This window comes from Triturus cristatus, chromosome 7, assembly GCF_964204655.1.
Source record: "Triturus cristatus chromosome 7, aTriCri1.1, whole genome shotgun sequence".
NCBI lineage: Eukaryota > Metazoa > Chordata > Amphibia > Caudata > Salamandridae > Triturus > Triturus cristatus.
In genome coordinates, this window is record NC_140590.1 from 1,593,848,472 (window position 1) to 1,593,867,483 (window position 19,012).

Sequence of the window (19,012 nt, forward strand, 5' to 3'; positions counted from 1 at the left end):
CACTAACCGGCAGGAGTATGCAAAGCATGTGAATTACAGTACTAAAAGATACAAATGGGTAACAAGTTAAGTAACCGTTTTCTTTGCACATCATTTGTTATAGAAGACAAACGTTCTGGTAACATCTAAATTTACTTGCAGGATTAGCAAGACACAGGCCAATAGACCCAAACATAGTTTTCACTTCATATTTATAGGGCTAGAATGAGGATCCACACAGCCTTTGATGAAAGCTGCCTGACTTCAACATTAATCAAAGTTTCTGCTTACTTTATTCCGCAGTCCTTTTCCAATAGATTAGAACAATTATTTTCATGCGCCGGATCTAAGAATTTTTACATGTACAAGAATAAGGAAATCCACACATCTGTTGTGAAATAATGCTCACGTTTGAGGTACTTCAAATACTTATCCAGATGGAAAGTTCTCTTCGGAGCTCTGTGATATTAGAAGACTAAAGGCCCCCTTCAAGGCAATTTAGAACAGTTACCCAAGTGTGTCAGCTCTTCTTTTTAGAAACAGTTTGATTAATCCTATTTTTAGAAGGGTTGCTATTCTCTTATTTATTCCTCCATTGTTGAGGACGGGCTTGCTACACGATCCATATATTTATGGATGTCATTGAAGATACAATGATGGAGAGACTGTTGTTTGTATTCCTGGTTCTTTTCATGCAAATCTTTTTGGAAGTAATAAACACAATCTCCTTCCTGGCTGTGGCATAAGGATGGCAATTCATGTGATGTTGGGTCCTGCCGATGTTTTTGACTGTATGAAGCAATTGCCATCCAAGGCATGATGGAATACGTGAGATGCTGGCCTCCTTAAAGGAACAGGGTCATATTTCAGTTTGTGTAAGCTGTTGCCCTTCTCACTCCACTTTCTAGTTTCCCTTCCTTTATTCCTGTAAGAGTCAATGAAAACTAATCCCAACCCCCTTGTTTTACACTAGACATTTTTTTTACATTTTGGATTAGCTTTTAAAATATAGAAGTGATTGTAATTCTGTCAATGGGGGCCTGCAAGTGATTGAGGGCAAGAAAAAATCTTTTTCAAGAGATGCGTTTTTTAAAAAATGCTGTGGAATCATGCACTTGACAGGCTCATTTTAATCATACACTTGGCAGATTTACTCAGTTAAGTGAAGTTTCCCATGGTGGAGCAGTGAGATTAGAAATAAGGTTTTTGTGATGTATTACAATGCAGGCCACCTCAGTTAGTCAAGCTTCATTGTTTTTTGTATCACACAGATTATATAAGATAAAAATACAACCTTTTATCAGTTGATTCTTATGGATTGTTTGCTTTATTTTTCCTCATTTTTAAATTTTTTCATTTTTATAGCATTACCGGAACCTAATGAGGACCCCAGAGTCACAAGGGCCAAGTATTTTATTAGAGATGAGTTTCTTGTAAGTATTTAACCCATTTTCTTCCTTTAACTTTCTTATGTGTGTTTTCACCGTTACTTTTGTTGACTGGGACGGTTTTATGAGGCATATACAACATCATGTCTGCTCAGACTGACTGCTGAGCTTGAGAGCAACATTGATTTCATGCTAGATTTCACCATTTATTAATTATTTCCAGAACCCTTCACTGCTGTTAGTCAGTTCAAGCCATCGAGTTAATATAATTATTTTGAACATCATTGCATTCCAGGGAATAGTGATGATGTGCATGTGAGATTTGGTATTGGCTTTGTGTTCATGTAGTTTAATGGCAGTGTTTGTCAACTCAAAGGATTCTCACAAAGGGTGATTCGATGAGTCAACAGGTTTGGCAAAGATCAATATTTCTACCTTCCTATCACAAACATAAGACCTGCCCAGGTTGCAAGTGAACGAAATTATTCCAAATTTAGTGACTTAATAATTTGTGTGAGGTTTATCACAGTTAATCTTCTAGTAGGGATGAGTCTACCTCTAGTGATGGGTGTCAAAGGGTGTGCGCATCAACAATGCCTTGCCCTGGTCTATTGACCTCTAAAGGGCTCCAGAAATACTGAAATGGGATTATGAGATGATATCTGTGCTCTTATTGCTTGTTCAATCCTCCTAATCAGACGTCCATATGGCTTTATATTCATGTAAAATGAATATGGAACCTCTCTGAAGTGCTTACATGGTCTCTTTCCCAAGCAGTTGTAATGAAATATAAATAATTCATACACAGAACCCTAACAGCGGTGGACCATAAGTGTTGCACCTCAATCCAGTATACTAAGATTTAGCGTCCTGTGCATGCACTTCTGGCACTTGCCGCCGTTCAGTACCACTGGAGACCAGAAAACAGGAAATTCTTCAAAAGGAAGGTGCACTAGGAAAGAAGTTCAATTTCGCAAGATTAAGTCCTATCATCTTCATTTATTAATCCTTAGTATTGCTTGCTGCGGGTGGGAATGATTGTTTTAGCTCCCTTTAATCAAAGCCAATAACCCAGTAGCTTGTCACAGTGCAAGGGCCTTGCTCGCCTCGGAGGTGGCAGGTTTACAAAAGCTCTTGTTGATTTAATGAGCCTCCTTGGGCGTCCGCTTGTCCAATTAATCTCTGCTCCCAAGCATGACACCATTCCCACCCGCAGCAAGAAACAGCCAGAAATATTAATTTGCCACCAGCGGCTTTAGTTGGAGCAGTTAATTCCAAGAATGCAGGGTAAACTTATCCTACCCTAACCTGAAGAACAGTGAGAGGAAACAAATCCAGTTGCAGTGATCAGGGAAAATCTGTCACTTCGAAAATCAGGTCTCAAGTTGGGGCAAGATATGGTAAAGTATTGTGAAAACAACATACTATACTTTAAGCCCTTATGAAGTTCCTAGGTATCCAGGAACGAAACACTGCTGAATTTTAAAAATTGTGCAATATTAAGGATTAATAAATGAAGATGGACTTAATCTTGCGAAATTGAGCTTCTTTCGTGGTGCAACTTCCTTTTTGAAAAATATAAATAATTGCCAACATATTTTAAACAATTCCTGTTTTAGTGAGAGGTATTTGGGTTCCATGCATATTTGTGGAGTACTTTGCTTCCGCAGCCGTCCACAACCCTGCTATCTATCCTGTCAGTCGGTGACTTTAGCCTTGTCTTTCACCCTGTGTGGCACTGCTTTACCTTTTGGCTATGTTTGTGCTACAGGAATACATACATTTGTGTGGCACATTGTGTATTTTAAAAGCTAGTAGTACTTTTTAGTCAGGAAACTGGGTTTAAAGAAGAAATAAGATGCTTTAACAACTTAATAGTATCCTCCTATATACAGTAACACTCTAAAAGGCTAAGCAGTGATTTCAGAAACTTGACACTTTTCACAAATATTTGTGATGGATTGCTTTCTCATGGTTTAGGTAGCTGGTGGCAGTCAATGGTTATTGTACCCAGTGGGGTAGCCAACATGTCGTCTTCGTGTTTTCAATATGCTGTGGAGCCTCTGTATAAAGGCAGAATTATTTGTGAGTGATACATTCATAAATATGACACACCAGTTGGACGTTGTGTCGAGCCGCAGTAAGGCTAGTTAAGCCAAATTCATCAGTTGCATCATTTCTTTCAGGGGAAAACATAAGCAATAGAATATCAGCTAGCAAAGGCCTGATGGGATATGGAAACTGCTGGCTCCTTTAAAGGAAAAGCATTCTGTTTTCGGCATCCTATAGCCATTAACTTAATACATGTTTTTCTATGTAGTTTGGGGCAGCAGGGTTTGGGAAAGGTTTATGTTGCAAGCTTGGTTTAGATGCCAGGATAAAAAATTAAATTTTTATTCTTGTCTCAAAACCTTCTTTGACAAAGTGCATCTTTCGACAGGAGAACCTTTCCCAGTTTCTCCCAAGTTTGAATCCCTCCATTTTAAATCAGTCAATTTTTAATCCATCCATTTATCCTAGTGATTACCCAGAAGCCGCTGCCAGATTTCAGTCTTCACACCTAAACTCTGAAATCTATTGCATGTGGAAATTAGACCTTTTAATCAGTCATTTTCAGTCGAACAATCAAGACTACTATCAACTGTTTGTATTGTTCTGTCTATTTTTCTCTGGTCCATCATTTCCATTGTTGTCTTATTAAACCTTATACCCTCTGCACGATTTAATTTTCATTGTATACGTTTCATGATGGACAAACAAGTTTGTTTTGTTCTTTTTGTGCGCCCCATCCCGTCATCTCAGCCTATATAAGTGAATTTAATTTATTTTTACATGAAGACGTTCTGTCACTTTGGGCATGCAGGCTCTTGCGCAATTCCTGAACATGCTCAGGCACCAGCTATATGTTTAGCTTTCTCCAGTTTTCTGCCCCATCAAGAAACCCGTCACAGTCTCACTGGAGCAAATCTAGTCTGGCCGCTTGTGAATAGGTGTTTTTCAATACATTGAATAATCAAATGTCTATTTTTTCCATGACATATGTAATGGGACTATGCATTAATATGTTGTGTGTATCTTTTTTAACTAATTCTTTTTACTGATTTGGGCAGATGTTTTTTATGTGTTACATACACATTTTTGATGGACTTTTCCACACTATTGCAACTGAGATGCATTAAATGCACCAGCAGACCTGTGAATTAAAAGCATTATTGAAGTTTGAACAGTGGCAGTTGTCAAACAATTTGTTTTGATTAATAAAAATAGTTAGAAAAAGGTTTGTGGAGAAAGGCTACAATTGGGGTAAACTTTTGAAAGACTGCATAAAATTGTAAACAAAAGTTAATTTGTCATATATATTGTTTAGCAATTCAGTATGGCTCACTGTTTGAGTACTTGTGTGTGTGTGTAGTGTTCACTGAACGCGTTTTCATTGAGATTGTGAACAAAGCGGAGAACAATAGCTTTAAAACATGAAGGGAATAATTTTCTTTGAGTTCTACTTGCTTGAACACTTCAAAGATGTTAGAATGATATTGGTTTGCTCTTGTGCATCTTAAGCTAATTTAATGTTTGGACCCTTGTTGGCTCGGGACGTCCCGGGTTCATCATCCGGACGAAAAAAAAGCCCTAACAACCTCTCCTGTAATCAGTTGCGGTTTGAGGAAGCAGAGAAGGTGGAATCATTCAGCAACTGATTGAGCTCAGTCAAAGCCGCAATCCCTGTTTAAAAACATGTCTCGAACATCTTTGTTATGCATGGCTTCCATAGGAAGCTTCTATTGTTTACCTAAGTTTCTAAAAGGTAACTCACTGCTGTGATGTAGTAAAAGTTAATAACAAAATGAGTAACCTAAATGTTGCTAAGTCATAAAGGCCTTCCAGACCAAGCTGACGGGGCTCTCTGTAATCCTGTCAGAGCAGTGCTGCTCGTCTGCTTTGCCTGAAAGCAGAAAGCACATCTGCAAGGGGGGGGTTGGTTAAGGATGGCAGGTAAGGTATTTTTTTTCTCAGGAGAGCTCGTTATGTGTGGCTTTCTCATTACTCCTCTTCCCCGGCCTAGCAGTTGAAAGCTGGGGCAGATGGTGTTGGGGGCCATAAAAAACAAAATTATAAATAGGTAAAACTGAATTACGTGTGTTTTTTTTTCACCTCGTGGTTCTGAGTGACATCATAGACAACTCTAGCTTCGCTCTAGTCTATACATCATCGCTCAGAACTCCTCAGTGGAAAACATCCTGGTAATATACTGTTGCCCATCTATAATTCTATATATAGTAGGGTACTTGTGGCGCGCTCGGTCACTTATTTTGAAGAAATGACGTAGCTGCTCAACTGTAATAACTTTATACTGTTGATTTTTGATGACACAATGCCTGCTGCCCGAGCCAGCAGGGAGAGGAAAGGCAGATCAGGTCATGGAGCAGAATTAAAGTAGTTGTTTAAAGGACAACCAAATGTTGCTTTTATTTTTTCTGCTCTGTTTTTCTAGCTTTACAGCGACAATCAGAAAGGAGATATTTATGGTAGCATGATTATTTTTTTACACTTCTTAGGTAATTTTTGATTAGTTCGAATATTTCTGCACATTTTTATGCATTCGGAGCTGAGACCCTTTTTGTTTTTTTTAAATGGCCTGTATTCATCGGATTCTGATATCTTTTTGCAACAATTATCGATCATCTTTTTGGATGTGTACATTTGCACTAGAAATTCTCTTTTTATTCTTAATGTTTAAAAACATGCTCTTTCATATGAAAGGGCTACGGACAAAGGATTTAATGTGGTTTATATGAAAAGTGATGTTATGGCCATGTATTATAAGGAATAAAGTACCCAAAACCATACATAAGCATATTGCAAGTCCCCTCGAAGTTCCATACCCTTATAAAGGAACTCTACCTTTGGCCTTGTTCCTCTATACGGTCCTAGAGCTCCTCGGTGACATGTAGTGTCCTTATAATGTACGGCAGGGAATACTTTATCTCTTATAAAATTTAAGCGCCTGCTTAAACATTTTCTAAATTGTCTATTAGTTCAATTTTCATTAAATAATCTTGTGATTTCTCACGAGCTTTTCATAATGTAATGGGTCTCATTGTTTCTACAGAGAATCAGCACAGCAAATGGAGATGGACGGCACTACTGCTACCCTCACTTCACATGCGCAGTCGATACAGAAAACATCCGCCGGGTGTTCAATGACTGTCGGGACATTATTCAACGGATGCACCTTCGCCAATATGAGCTATTGTGATGGAGAGCACGTTTTCGGTGTTTCAGACTCCTTATTTCTCATTTTAAAAAAAGAAAAGAAAAAAAAACTTTACCACAAAGGGTGGAAGAAAACTGGTGCGGCCTCCCTTCGAATTTGCACCCCCTCCACTTTTCTCCATACTGAACGACAGCAACACTTCTAGCTTGCTTCGGTTTCCCTCCACAGACAGTGTGAGATGGCATCAGCATCTTAGTGCCATTTACTTGCAGGTTCCATATGCTTAACATTAAAAAACAGTACCAGTCAGCCCAGAACTTGGAGTAAGTGAAGGATTAAACGCAAAAAGCAGAAGTTGGCACAGAGGGTGAGGCATCGACCCATTTTTTTAAATTAACAATGTGGGCATACCTTTACTCCCCTCCCCTCGTAAAATCAACTGTATCCAATCACTCCAGAAGAAGAAAGGTGCCAAGTCGCAGACCAAGTGATGTCCAAGTATGATCATGTGACTGTAAAAAGTAGTTCTTTAAGGAAACTTCAACAATTGTACAACAGACCTAGACAGATGCAAAAAAACAAAATCAGCCGTGGCTACCTTTCAGAAGGGCCTTAAATTCCAGTTTTGGGGAGCCTGCTAACATCCTTGGACGCTACAAATTGAACCGCATTTGAGGCCTGTGTTTGCAGATAGTTAGCTACACATTTTCTTTCTTTTCAGTTTGTCAACTGATCGACTCTTGTCTGCTATTAAAGAAAACATGAGAAAAGATCATTAACTTAGACAGGTGTTCTCACAGTTTTCCTCCCTATAGCTCTCCCCCACTACTTCTTTACCTTTCCTAATTTTTTTTTATTTTACTGCTGGATTATTATTCTTGTACAGACTGTAAAATGTATTATTTTGTACAACTTTATTGAAAAAAATAACTTGTAGAAGATCTTTGTGCCTTGATTATGGCTGTACCTGTAAAATGAGCTAAGATGTAAGTATGTTTGCGCTGTACAGCTTTGTCAACCCTATCTGCAGCATTAGCCCAAGTTAGGGAAAATTTACCTGTAGTTTAGCTTTTTCTGGTTTATAAAAGAAGGAAAAATACTGTTTAGTAAAAAAAAAGTACAAATTGTGCAAACTTAACCACTTTAAAAGTGAGGTCTTCAACAAGTGACCAGATGTCGCAGCATCATGCTTTTTAATTTTTAGCTTTAACTCATTTAAATCTCTATCCAAATGCAAAACATGGCTTGTTTCTACATAAACCAAATTTTGCTACAAATTATAAACGTTAGTCTTTGGTCATTCATAGTCCTTATTTGCAACAAAAGCAAAATTGAAAAACGAAAGCGTAAGGCATTGTGCACGTATGGTGGCCATCGGTAGTCTGGGAGGATTGTTCTTGCCGTCCTCCTCTATGCTGCATGAACATAGCCAGGACTAAAAGGTATTACACAGCCCTTTGTATTCGGCCACTGAGTTCTAGTTGCAATTGACATTTTCATTTCTCTTTTAATAAAGAGATACCGTAGGAAAACTTCTTCATCCCAACTGTATGAGTAGGGTAAAGTGATTCTGTGTGAATTTTTTTTCTTAAACTTGAATAATTTATACAAATTATGCTTAGAACAAGATGTGGTACAGTAAAGAACAAGCAAACGTTACTGTAGCAATAAGCATGTCAGTTTAGTAACTACTACACTCCTTTACATTTTTTATGTCTATAGTTTGTCTGTTAATGTTTCATGTGCAAAGACCTATTGTCTGCAGTTGTTACGAGATTCAACAAACTGTAGTGGGAATGAGTGGTTTTGGTGAGTGGTACTTAACATTACGTTAATGACACTGAAAAAATCTAGATTTCTCATGAAATTTGAAAGACCTATTGTGTTTGCCTTAGAATGCTCACAAAACCTTATTTTCCTTTGGAGGTAAGATCACTGAGTGAACTATTCAAGCAAGGTTTAGTCAATTGTTTGTCAATGCAAATCATTTTCATCCTGGACTCAGATGTTACACTGATTGAATTCCCTTCAAAAGACGGCCATAGATGTTTTTAATGCCCGAAGAGGGAAAGCCATCTACCAGCCAATGTGCACAAGGCCCCTTCTTATACATATCATGGGGAAGAGGGCATACGTTGATCAATACTACATGTAATTCCCAGTTGTATTGCAACCTATGATTTGGTGTGCGAGTACCTGCTGTCTGTGCAGCTTATATTTTTTACATTTGTGGGCAAAGATTCCTGTCTCTTAAATTTTGAGTCTTTTTAAAGCATCTTATGTCATATACATGACAGTTCAAATTGGAGTTTAGTATTGTTGTCCTGCCAATTACTTGGGTATGACTTTAAGGTGTGCATTGTTTATTGTAGCATGTTTCTCACTGCTGACCTTCTTAGGGTATGCTGAGGATATTGTTGTCCTCCCTGCCCATCAAGGTATAGGAGTACCCTAGGTGTTCTATAAGTCACCTGTAGTATAGGCCCCAAACATGTCTAGTGCTAGGAAATGCTTTTTATTTTTCATCACTTTTGATAACGTGTTACATTAGAGGGGTGAGGTATCCATCAATCAAGATGCGTCATTTGGCTCCAGCTGAGTGTACTAGTACAATTAAGTGCACATTTTATTATTTAGTTAATCAATTTAAAAAGCTCCATGATTATTTTTGCAAAACTGTTCCACGATGAGAAATATCAGATTGTACATAAGGCCAGACTCGCAGCTACATGCCTTCTTTGTCCCGTGAAAGCACCTTGGTTAACACTCCTCAGAACTAGTTCTTCAAACTCATCCTCACTCAGGCGCATTTAGGATCCTTTGTGAAGTGTCTTAATGCCTAGCCTGCAAGGGAATTAAATTAACAAATTCTCTTAATGCATAACCCAGGTAGCCTCTCTAAGAGAATGTTAAGGTGGTTGTCATTATTGCATCATGTAATCAACTTTCGGGACACAGTCTGCACCTCTTCATTGCCTGGCTGGCAGTTTTAAATTAATGTTGCAATGGTGCACATCTACAAGGAAGCCTTACAAATCCACGTGTCGCAGTCCTTGGCTCAGCCATAGGCATACATAACAAGGAAAGCTTACAGCAAATCATCTTAATATTTAACCTCTATGTTGTCCTCACATAAATCAACAAAGTTTTTCTTTTGAATGTTATTTTTCCAGATGTTTGCCCTTAGGTGGAGAGGCAGAAATGTAAATATATATAATGCTCATATAAATGGTGTTTGTGCTAATTTCAAACTTCACTGTACAGTTGTGGATCCGGTTTCTGACCCAGCCATAGGGATGCTCCTTGTCCAATAAGTTATGAATCCTGCAGAGGTAGATGGGTGAAGGCAGCATTTGTTGCTCAGCAGATGATCGTCCCAGTCTTGCAAGTATTGCTTTAACCGAAGAAGACTGGTCTCAAATCAAAGCCCACTGAACATCAGACCAGCAAGTAGGCTTGACTTGCAATTAGAAATCACAGCGGGACCAGCAATCGAGCACATACAATTGTGTGTAAGTAGTGCGTCCACAGGAGAACTGTTTTCTTTGTATCAATCATGATTCTTGCTCATGTAATTCCCCCTCGAGCTGCAGAATTACGTCAGTGCTAATTCAGGACAATTCAGAAGCTCTTTGTTTAAATGCTGTTGATCAGCTGCGGCAGGTTTTCTGCTTGAGGATGCCATAATAAAAATGTATATCCCATTCTCAATCTTACCTGGTGAAATCAGTTTTTGACTCGGTCAAGTTGAGTCGATTCTTTTTATTTGCATTTGTGACACATATACCACTTTCACTTGTATATTGAAACCCTTTTCACTTTGTGAATGCAATTGAGCAAGAACAGAATAACATTGTGTCTAAGTGCTTCCCTCAGAATTTTCAACTTCCTTTTGGAACAGCCTATTGGTTTTCAAAAGCGAGGCAACAGTGCACCATTTGGGGCTGAAGCATGGTTCTACCAAATATGTACAGGATGTGGAGTTCCATTGTTCTTAGAATCCACGTTGACATGGAGTTTAAAAGAAAAGAGTACACACAAAAGGGAAAATAGGTGATTAAAATATGTTGCGAACCCTACCTAAGGTGTCACAAGTAACTAATTAATCTAAATTTCTGAACAATATGTGCCCTGCCATGAGGAGCTTAGAATGTCTTACTATGATGTTTATATAAACATACACACACACACACACTGGTGACCCACTTTGTATTATGAGGCAAGCATTCTGCTTTTCACTGGTTGACGACTGAACTGTAAAAAGACCAGAACATATTTAACAGGAGAGTGTAAGGATATATTTTACAATATACGATTTTTTTCTTCATACAATAAATTTCTCCCCTGACCTAAGAAGCTGGTTCTAATTTTTGTTTACCCTGGTAATTTAATTTTGCGGCAGATCCTTACGCCGCTGTAACGCCCATTTCTATCACCAGGCTTTTATCTGAACTGTGTGCCATTCTGTGATGACTAAAGGTTATTTCAAACAACATTGGACCCGAGTGATGGTTCATTTACGTCCTGCCACATCAGTTTAAGCCCTCCGAAAAACCATAACACTATGCAGTACAGACTAATTACTCTCTTATTGGGTTAGTGGTGAGTAGTTCCAAGGCCTAAGATGAGCGTTGTACGCATAACATTGAAGTTCCTGAGAGGGCGGCGTTTGTAGTCTGTGATTGGGCAGACTTCAAAAAGTTATTAAATTGTCCCACTGTGTTTGGTCAGTTAAATATTTGTTATATGTTCAGCATTTATCCAGGAGTAGAAGTCTTGAGCATTGAAATAATTTTAAAGAAGAGGCCTTTCTCTTACTTCCCTTCTGCAGGTGCACTTGAGGCCAGGAGGATGCTTGGAATGCCTCCAATATCCTGATCTTGACCACGATCCATTTTTCTAGGAAGAAGGAATAATTAACATTTTATCTTAGATCTCGGAGACATTATTTATTTTGCGCTCTTAAATGTTGAACAGCTCGAGAAAGGTTTCATGTGCTTATGGGCAGCATGCTACCTTCAGTACTTGCTATAAGGCTCTACATGGAGGACTTCTTGGTTCTTAGATCTTGGAATACACCTCTGCGACCATCTCGCTAGAGGTTGTCCACTTGCAGCCTTCCGTGCTGTCCCAAACAACTGAAAGAGCTTGGTAGCACCTTTGATGGCAGGTTTCATAAGCATGTTTCTGTCACAGAACAGCACTGAAACCTCTAGAAAACGGAAAGACTATACTGAGCTACTGAATGTAACCACTGGACTTAGTTACCTCTTTCTAAAATAGTTTCATATCTTTTCGATGGCTTGAAAATGCATCCCTCATGAAAGAAACGGTAAAATGGCAGATGCCACAAGAACCAAAATAATTACATTGTCCCTGAACTTCCTGACAGAGAGGTTCTGCCAGAATCCTCCAGTTTCTCTTTGTTGTCTTTTGATCCATTGTGTCCTGTTGCTCTACCTTCTTTTCTGTTCCTCAGTCTAACATTTTTTCTGCCCTATTAATATTCCAATATTCCCTCACACGCTGGTCACTTCCGAGCACATTAACTGTTCCTTAGGTCCATTCCGATTAATGCCTTCATGAAAAAGCTTTCTAACATCTTGCACTAGCTGGATCAAAATATTTCACCTAGACGACTAATGGGAAGGATTGTGCAAGATCGCACAGAGTTGGCACAGCAGCTCTAATTAAACATATACATATTGGTCAAATATTACCAAAACCTCTTGGTGCTTGAAGACTGTATTACTGCACGAAGCGGGCCATGCAAAGCTGCATAAGCAATTTAGCACAAGGGTGAGCGAAGAAACTAAAATACAAAAACAGAAGTGCATATTTTGACATACAATGATTTGTAATACAAGATTGAAAAAAGTGTCTTTAGAGCCCCAATCGCAACACAAGAATTCATTGTATGCTTAGCTGAAACGCATTCAGCTTTTCATGTGATTGCCTGGGTGATGTAGGTCACCATACTGCACTATTACACTTATACTACATTTGTGTGGTTGTTCAAAGCAATAAACCAGAATTTCTAGGGTCTTCCCCTTCCGTGGGATTGTAAACATGTATTTGGCCGAGCAGCCACATGTCTCTGCAGTGATACATGCTTTGTAAGATGAAGCACTTCACTTAGAAAATACCTTTCTCTAGACACTCATATGTGTTATAAGTTTTAATATCTTTTAAGCACTGAATCTCACGTTCCTTGCATTCTTTCCTCCGAAAATGTGATTTTGAAAATTGCTCAGTATGCTTTAATACATTATCAGGAGCGCTACTTTCTTATTTAAACTTGTGTTTACTCCGAAATGAATATTTACAATTCTTGTTTTAAGACTAGTCTTTAAAGGGGACATCATTTTCCAAGTTATCAGTGCTCTTAACCGATTCTGTTCCAGACCCCCATCATTTTGTACTGGACTCTTACAGAAATCTTGTAAATGTGTGTACCATCTAGAAGACATGTCCGTTGATTAGAATTGGAGGGCTGCAACCTGGTTTACTTCTGGCTTACCATGCACTGTTAGATGGTTAATTCTTTACGGTTGTACAGTACAGACTGGTCTTCTGTTGAAGCCACTTCCTGATTCTTCTGTGTGGTCATCTCTAACCACATAATCAACAATCTAAAGGACTCCAGGGTGCAAGGGCAGAGGTCTGTGTTTTTTTAATATACATTTAGCAAAGCTTTTCTTTATCTCCAATACTTTTCAAGTCACTAATGCATTCTGGCCATCCCTGGAGCATTTTACTTATAGGACTTTCTTGGAGGATACACATGGGCCACCCCTGTACATTCATAAATTGTTTTTTAAAGCCAGTACAGGTCTTGGTCCTTTCCTGTACATCACATTTTCCGATTAAATAATTCACTTCCCTGTTGTTTCAGCGCAACATTTTGTTACAGCGAATTATCTAGAACATTTTGCCGGAGTACTAGATTGATATTGAACGCATGCCTTCTTCAGGTCACATTTATGATATTTCAATCATTTCCTGCTTTATTTCCTGTTCTAAAATGTGTTAACCACCCTCTCGTGTCTGTTTTCACCTATGTAGAAAGAATGGAGTGTGTGGTGTGGCATGCTTTGCAGGACCGCTCCTAAAACAATTTGTATTTCGTTTCTGCTCCAGTAGAGAACTACATTCACACAGACCATACGAATGTATTCAGTGCCTGCATTACATTTTCATGAGGGAGCCAGGAATTTTTCAAAGGAGGGATGGGAGAGAGGTTTGAATGTTAGTCTTTGCTTACGTTTTGTAAAAACTGGCTATTTTGTCACTGCAAGTATTATATCGAATACTTCACTTTATGTGCACATTACTAATCTGTCTTTTTGCAACATAAGCTACAGGATACCTACTCATGTGGCTAATGCTTATTGCGCCCTGTAATATATGTATATTTTGCAAAGAATAATGAATCACATCTATAAGAAAAGCTTAAAACAGACTACTTTAATATTGTAAATAGAAAGCATTGAGGCGATACTGTATTTAATTGGAAGAAAGCAACATTTGAAACATAATGGATGCCTATGGTGGTTGTTAAGTTAGAATATCTGTTTTTCTCTTATTGGTCCTCAGCAATTGGTGGCCTGTAAAATGCAAGGGTTGTTTGAGCTTTTGTTTCTCTTTTTTGTTTGGTTCAAAACTGATTCAAAGCTTAATTTCAGCCTCATACGTTTTCCCACAGTGGACACATTGTACAGTCATTCCAGCCATTCCACTTGTACTGATTGTCAGACGTTCTGGTTTAAGATTGTTTGGGACTTTTTATGCTTGCTTTTCATATTTATGAACTCTTCTGTCACTTATTTAGAAATTCTGACCTTGCCATGAGTGCTTTCTTGTCATATGCAGTATTCACACTGCTGAAGTGTAAGATATCTTCAAAATGTAAACACTACCACTTTTATTAAACAAAAGAAAAATAATGTACCCCTACAAGTCTTACAAGAGGAATTTAGTGTTTTTTTTATGGCTATGTTTTGAGTTTTATTTTTTAACTATTTAGCAAAGTATGAGTGAGGTGGGTTGGGGAACAACTGATTGCAACAGCAAGGCACTCTTATCATATTTTGACTATGCACACTAACTTTATATCGCAGAAGCTTTGGAAATAAGAATGAGTATTGTTGACAAAACTTTTTTACTTCTCTTACATTTACACAAAAGCCTGGCTCTCTTGGAATAAGGTGTTGAAGCAAGCATAGAAATACTTAAATGGGTAACTTACAAATCTTGCTTTGTGCGGTCTAGTCCAAAATAGTAGTTCTCTAAGGAAAATTAATTTGGGAGAATTTTATGAATGCAATAGGCATTTTAAATACCGAGCAGTTTAACCACAATTATGTCTGGTGGAAACAAGCCTCACTACTTTTTAAGTTAGTTGCATTAGGCATTGTTTACGTGCTTTGCATTGAGGAAGAACTTTTGAATTGGAGTTCCTAAAGGTTTCCAAATGGAACAGGATCGGTTGGCACCTTTAAAAGTGTTTCCTGCATTCAGGGTAATTAAGTTTCTTGCTTCTTTGCTTTCGAAGCAGTAAAGTAATATATATCCTCGAAAATGCTAATTTTATGTTGGTCCAGAAATTACAAGCATTTCCTTGGCAATATAAGCTGCTGCATGACCTGTTCTAGTGATCATGGCTAAATAGAATAATTTTCTTCCTCTTGCCCAGTTTTTCTTGCAAATCATTTTTCTTAAATTTAATGGATTTATGTTAAACAAGTTCCTTTGATTTCACACAAAAATATACACTGCACACATATTAATAGGGGCTTTCAGCAAATCCGCTTCATTGTTCTCCTTAAATGTCATTCACATTTTGATTCCAACCATCACAGCGCAGGGAAGTGACAGCCTAGCTTCAGCCATTGGTTCCTTCATCTCTGAATGGCAACGTTCTGTTGAAGTGTCCTCACTCAGAGAAAGTAGTCCTTCCAATACACGAGACCTGTGGGCCATTGTCACTTTTTTTTTAAAGTCCCTTTTAACTTTTTCAATTAACTTCATTTTTTTTTTAATAACTTTTGCTAGCGCCTTCTAGCAGCCCACGCATGGCTACTGGAGGCCCTGCCTGCAGTGCACCACACACAACATGCGTACAGCTTGTGATTGCCATGTTTGCAAATATGCTTTCAATTCTTTCCAAGATGGCCACACTTTCATGCACACCCCGTTTTGGTATTTCTGGTCTTTTGCTTTGAGCACCACTCTCATGGCAGTACCTTGGTCAGTGTTAAATATGACAACTTTTTACGCCTTCCTTAAAAAAACTTGGAGGATTTTTAGTTTTAGCCAAAATATTCAGGACTGGAGTTAAATAGTAAATTTATCCTCCAGCTGTGTGCCGCATGCACTGCTGCCTTGAGGGCGCAACTTGAGATAAGAGGCACTAACATTTTTTAAATTTTACTTTCTGGCAACTATTTTGAATTTGAAACCTGATTTTCTATTCACTAACAAAATTACATGTTCGAGGCATATGAGCTGCGGATTACACACTTGTGCATAGATCGCCATCTGGTGTTGGGCCCGGATGTTTGCAGTTTGTTTTTCCTCTTGGAAAGTCTTTGGAAGTCACGAGGTCGGTGACTCCTCCTTTGGATCGGATTGCGCATGGGCTTCGGCTCCATCCTCAGATTGTTTTTATCCTCCATCGGGCTCGGATGTGATCTTCGCGCTCCGGTTCCGAACAGCTTCCAGTTCGACGGTCGACGTGCAATCCTCACCCCAAACCGCGGTATTGTTTCGATTGCGATCTCCCCCACTCGACGCGCCTTCTCATCGGCACGGGCCTTCAGTTCCAGTCGTTGACGGCGGCCTTCGGGCCTCTCCAAGCTTTGGTCCTGGCTAATGGAAAGGACTCCATTTAAAAAGTGCCCTCGATGTGGGTCCAAGTTCCCCCACACCGATCTCCACGAGGTATGCAATCTCTGCCTCTCCCCTGAACACGAGGCTCGAGACTGTCCGGCGTGTAAGTCCATCCGGTCCAAAAAGACTATTCGGGACCGAAGAGCCAGAAGAACTATGGCGCACTCCTCGTCGACGATTCTGGACGACATCTTCGGAGAAGACATAGACGCTCCAGAGCGGTACACCGAAGAAGGGCTCGTCAGCGCTTCCGAGGCCGACGACTCAGATGTGGACGTATCACCCCGGCGCAGAGGGTCGTGAGTACTGATCACCCCCACCCCCCTGCCGGCACCGAAAAAGGCTCCGGCCCGACGCCTTCTGCGCCGACACAGACCAACCTCACCAAGCTTATTTACACCGGATCCCTTGCAGAAAACACTCACCAAGGATGCAAAAACTGGACATTTGACACTTTCTTCCAAAAAGAGACATTTGGAGAAGCCTGCTCCACCTCCTCCTCCAAAGAGGAAGGAATCTCCTACCTCTCCGTTCAGAATACCTTCCCCACCTCCGCCACCCCAACCTCATCGTTCTCCCACCCCTTCTCCACACGATGATGATCACGGGGACCCATATGATGACATCGGAGATGTCCCCCAGGACCTACCCATAGGGGACCCCACTCCTACAGGATCCCCAGACCCATGGGACGAGTACAATATCCCTGATATTCCCAACGTCCCACAAGATGACCTTTACCCCTCCAGGCCATCTCCACCAGAAGACTCATTGGGGTTGCACCATCTACTTCAAAGGGCGGCACACTATCACGGGGTAGACTTGCATACCGACCCCGTGTAGGAAGATTTCCTCCTAGACACATTCGACACCACACATATGTCTACCTCCATATTACCTATGCTTAAAGGGGTGGTAAAGCATGCGGCAGAAGTTTTTAAGGACCCAGTTAGGGCCAGGGTCATTAACCCGCGCATAGAAAAGAAATACAAAGCTGCCCCCACAGATCCCTCCTACATCAGAGGGCCAGCGCCACTAGATTGACTAGTGGTGTCCACTGCACGCAAAAGGGCAAATTCCCAGGCGTCAGGCGAAGCACCACCACCTGACAGAGTCAAAGCTACTGGACGCATCAGGAAAGCGCACTGCGTCACAAGCAGCCAATATGTGGCGTATAGCCAATACTCAAGCACTATTGGCCAGATATTACAGGGCACGTTATGATGAATTAGAAAGCATAATGCACCACCTCCCTGAAAAATATAAAGCTAGGGCCAACAAACTAATTCAAGAGGGTAAGACTATCACGAACACCTCTATACACTGTGCCTCAGATGCAGCAGACACAGCTTCCAGGGCCATCAATACCAGCGTCGTCCTCCGTCGCCATGCTTGGCTAAGAATATCAGGGTTTAAACCGGAGGTACAAGCCTCCATCCTTAACCATCCCTTTGACCAGGAACATCTATTTGGCCCAAAGGTGGATGAGGCGCTAGAAAAAATGAAGAAGGATACGGCGAAGTCCATGGGAGCCTTACAGTCACACCCTCCTAGACGCTCCTTTCGCCGCTCTTCCTTTCGGAGTACATCTAGAGGCTACTCCTCCGACACCGCGTCCACTTCGTACAAATCCCCCACTCAGTCCACCTTCACGAGGGGTTATCAAAGAGGCGGCTATAGGGGTAACAATAATAATGGCAGAGGCAAAACAAACAACGCCCGCTCTGCCACAACGCCTACCCAATGACTACCCCCAGACCATTCCACTCCGGTCGGGGGCAGACTCCAACATTTCCTTCCCGTCTGGGCTACCATCACCTCAAACAAATGGGTGACACAGATAATTCGATCAGGCTACTGCCTAGAACTAATATCTACCCCCCCAAACATTCCACCCAGGCAGCGCCCAATGTCACAAGAACATTTAATACTCCTAAAGCAGGAGGTAATCTTCCTCCTACAAAAACAGGCAATAGAACCCGTCCCTGCCAACCAACAAAACATGGGAGTCTACTCCCTATATTTTCTCATACCAAAAAGGGACGAGACTCTGCGGCCCATCCTAGATCTCTGGCCCCTAAACAAGTACATACACTCCGACCATTTTCATATGGTAACGCTTCAGCAGGTACTTCCACTCCTCTCCCAAAACGACTTTTTGACCACCTTAGATCTAAAAGATGCGTATTTCCACATTCTGGTGCACAAAGCCCCCCTGCAAGTACCTCAGATTTGTAGTGGATGGACAATACTTCCAATTCAAGGTGCTCCCGTTCGGAGTCACAACAGCGCCAAGGGTATTCACCAAGTGCCTAGCAGTGGTAGCAGCACATTTGCGAAGACAACACATCCACGTCTTCCCATACTTAGACGACTGGCTGATAAAAGCCGGGTCATACAATCAGTGTGTTCAACACACATCTACCACCATTCAATTACTCCACCAGCTGGGCTTCACAGTAAACCACCAGAAGTCCCATCTCCAACCATCCCACATAAAACAATACCTCGGTGCCACCATAGACACCTCAAGAGCACT

The 19,012-nt window shown here is 40.4% G+C and overlaps 1 protein-coding gene across 4 annotated transcripts in view; it reads left to right on the plus strand.

Moving 5' to 3' along the window:
• The window catches only part of GNAS (GNAS complex locus), an 812,652-nt gene extending 802,359 nt beyond the window's left edge, over positions 1-10,293 (plus strand). For all 4 annotated transcript variants that reach the window (XM_085619449.1, XM_085619450.1, XM_085619451.1 and 1 more), the window contains 2 exons: positions 1,345-1,412; positions 6,478-10,293. In XM_085619449.1, the coding sequence (XP_085475575.1) occupies positions 1,345-1,412; positions 6,478-6,624 (215 nt within the window). In that variant the 3' untranslated portion in view covers positions 6,625-10,293. The remainder of the gene's footprint in view (positions 1-1,344; positions 1,413-6,477) is intronic.
• The last annotated feature ends 8,719 nt before the right edge of the window (positions 10,294-19,012 follow it).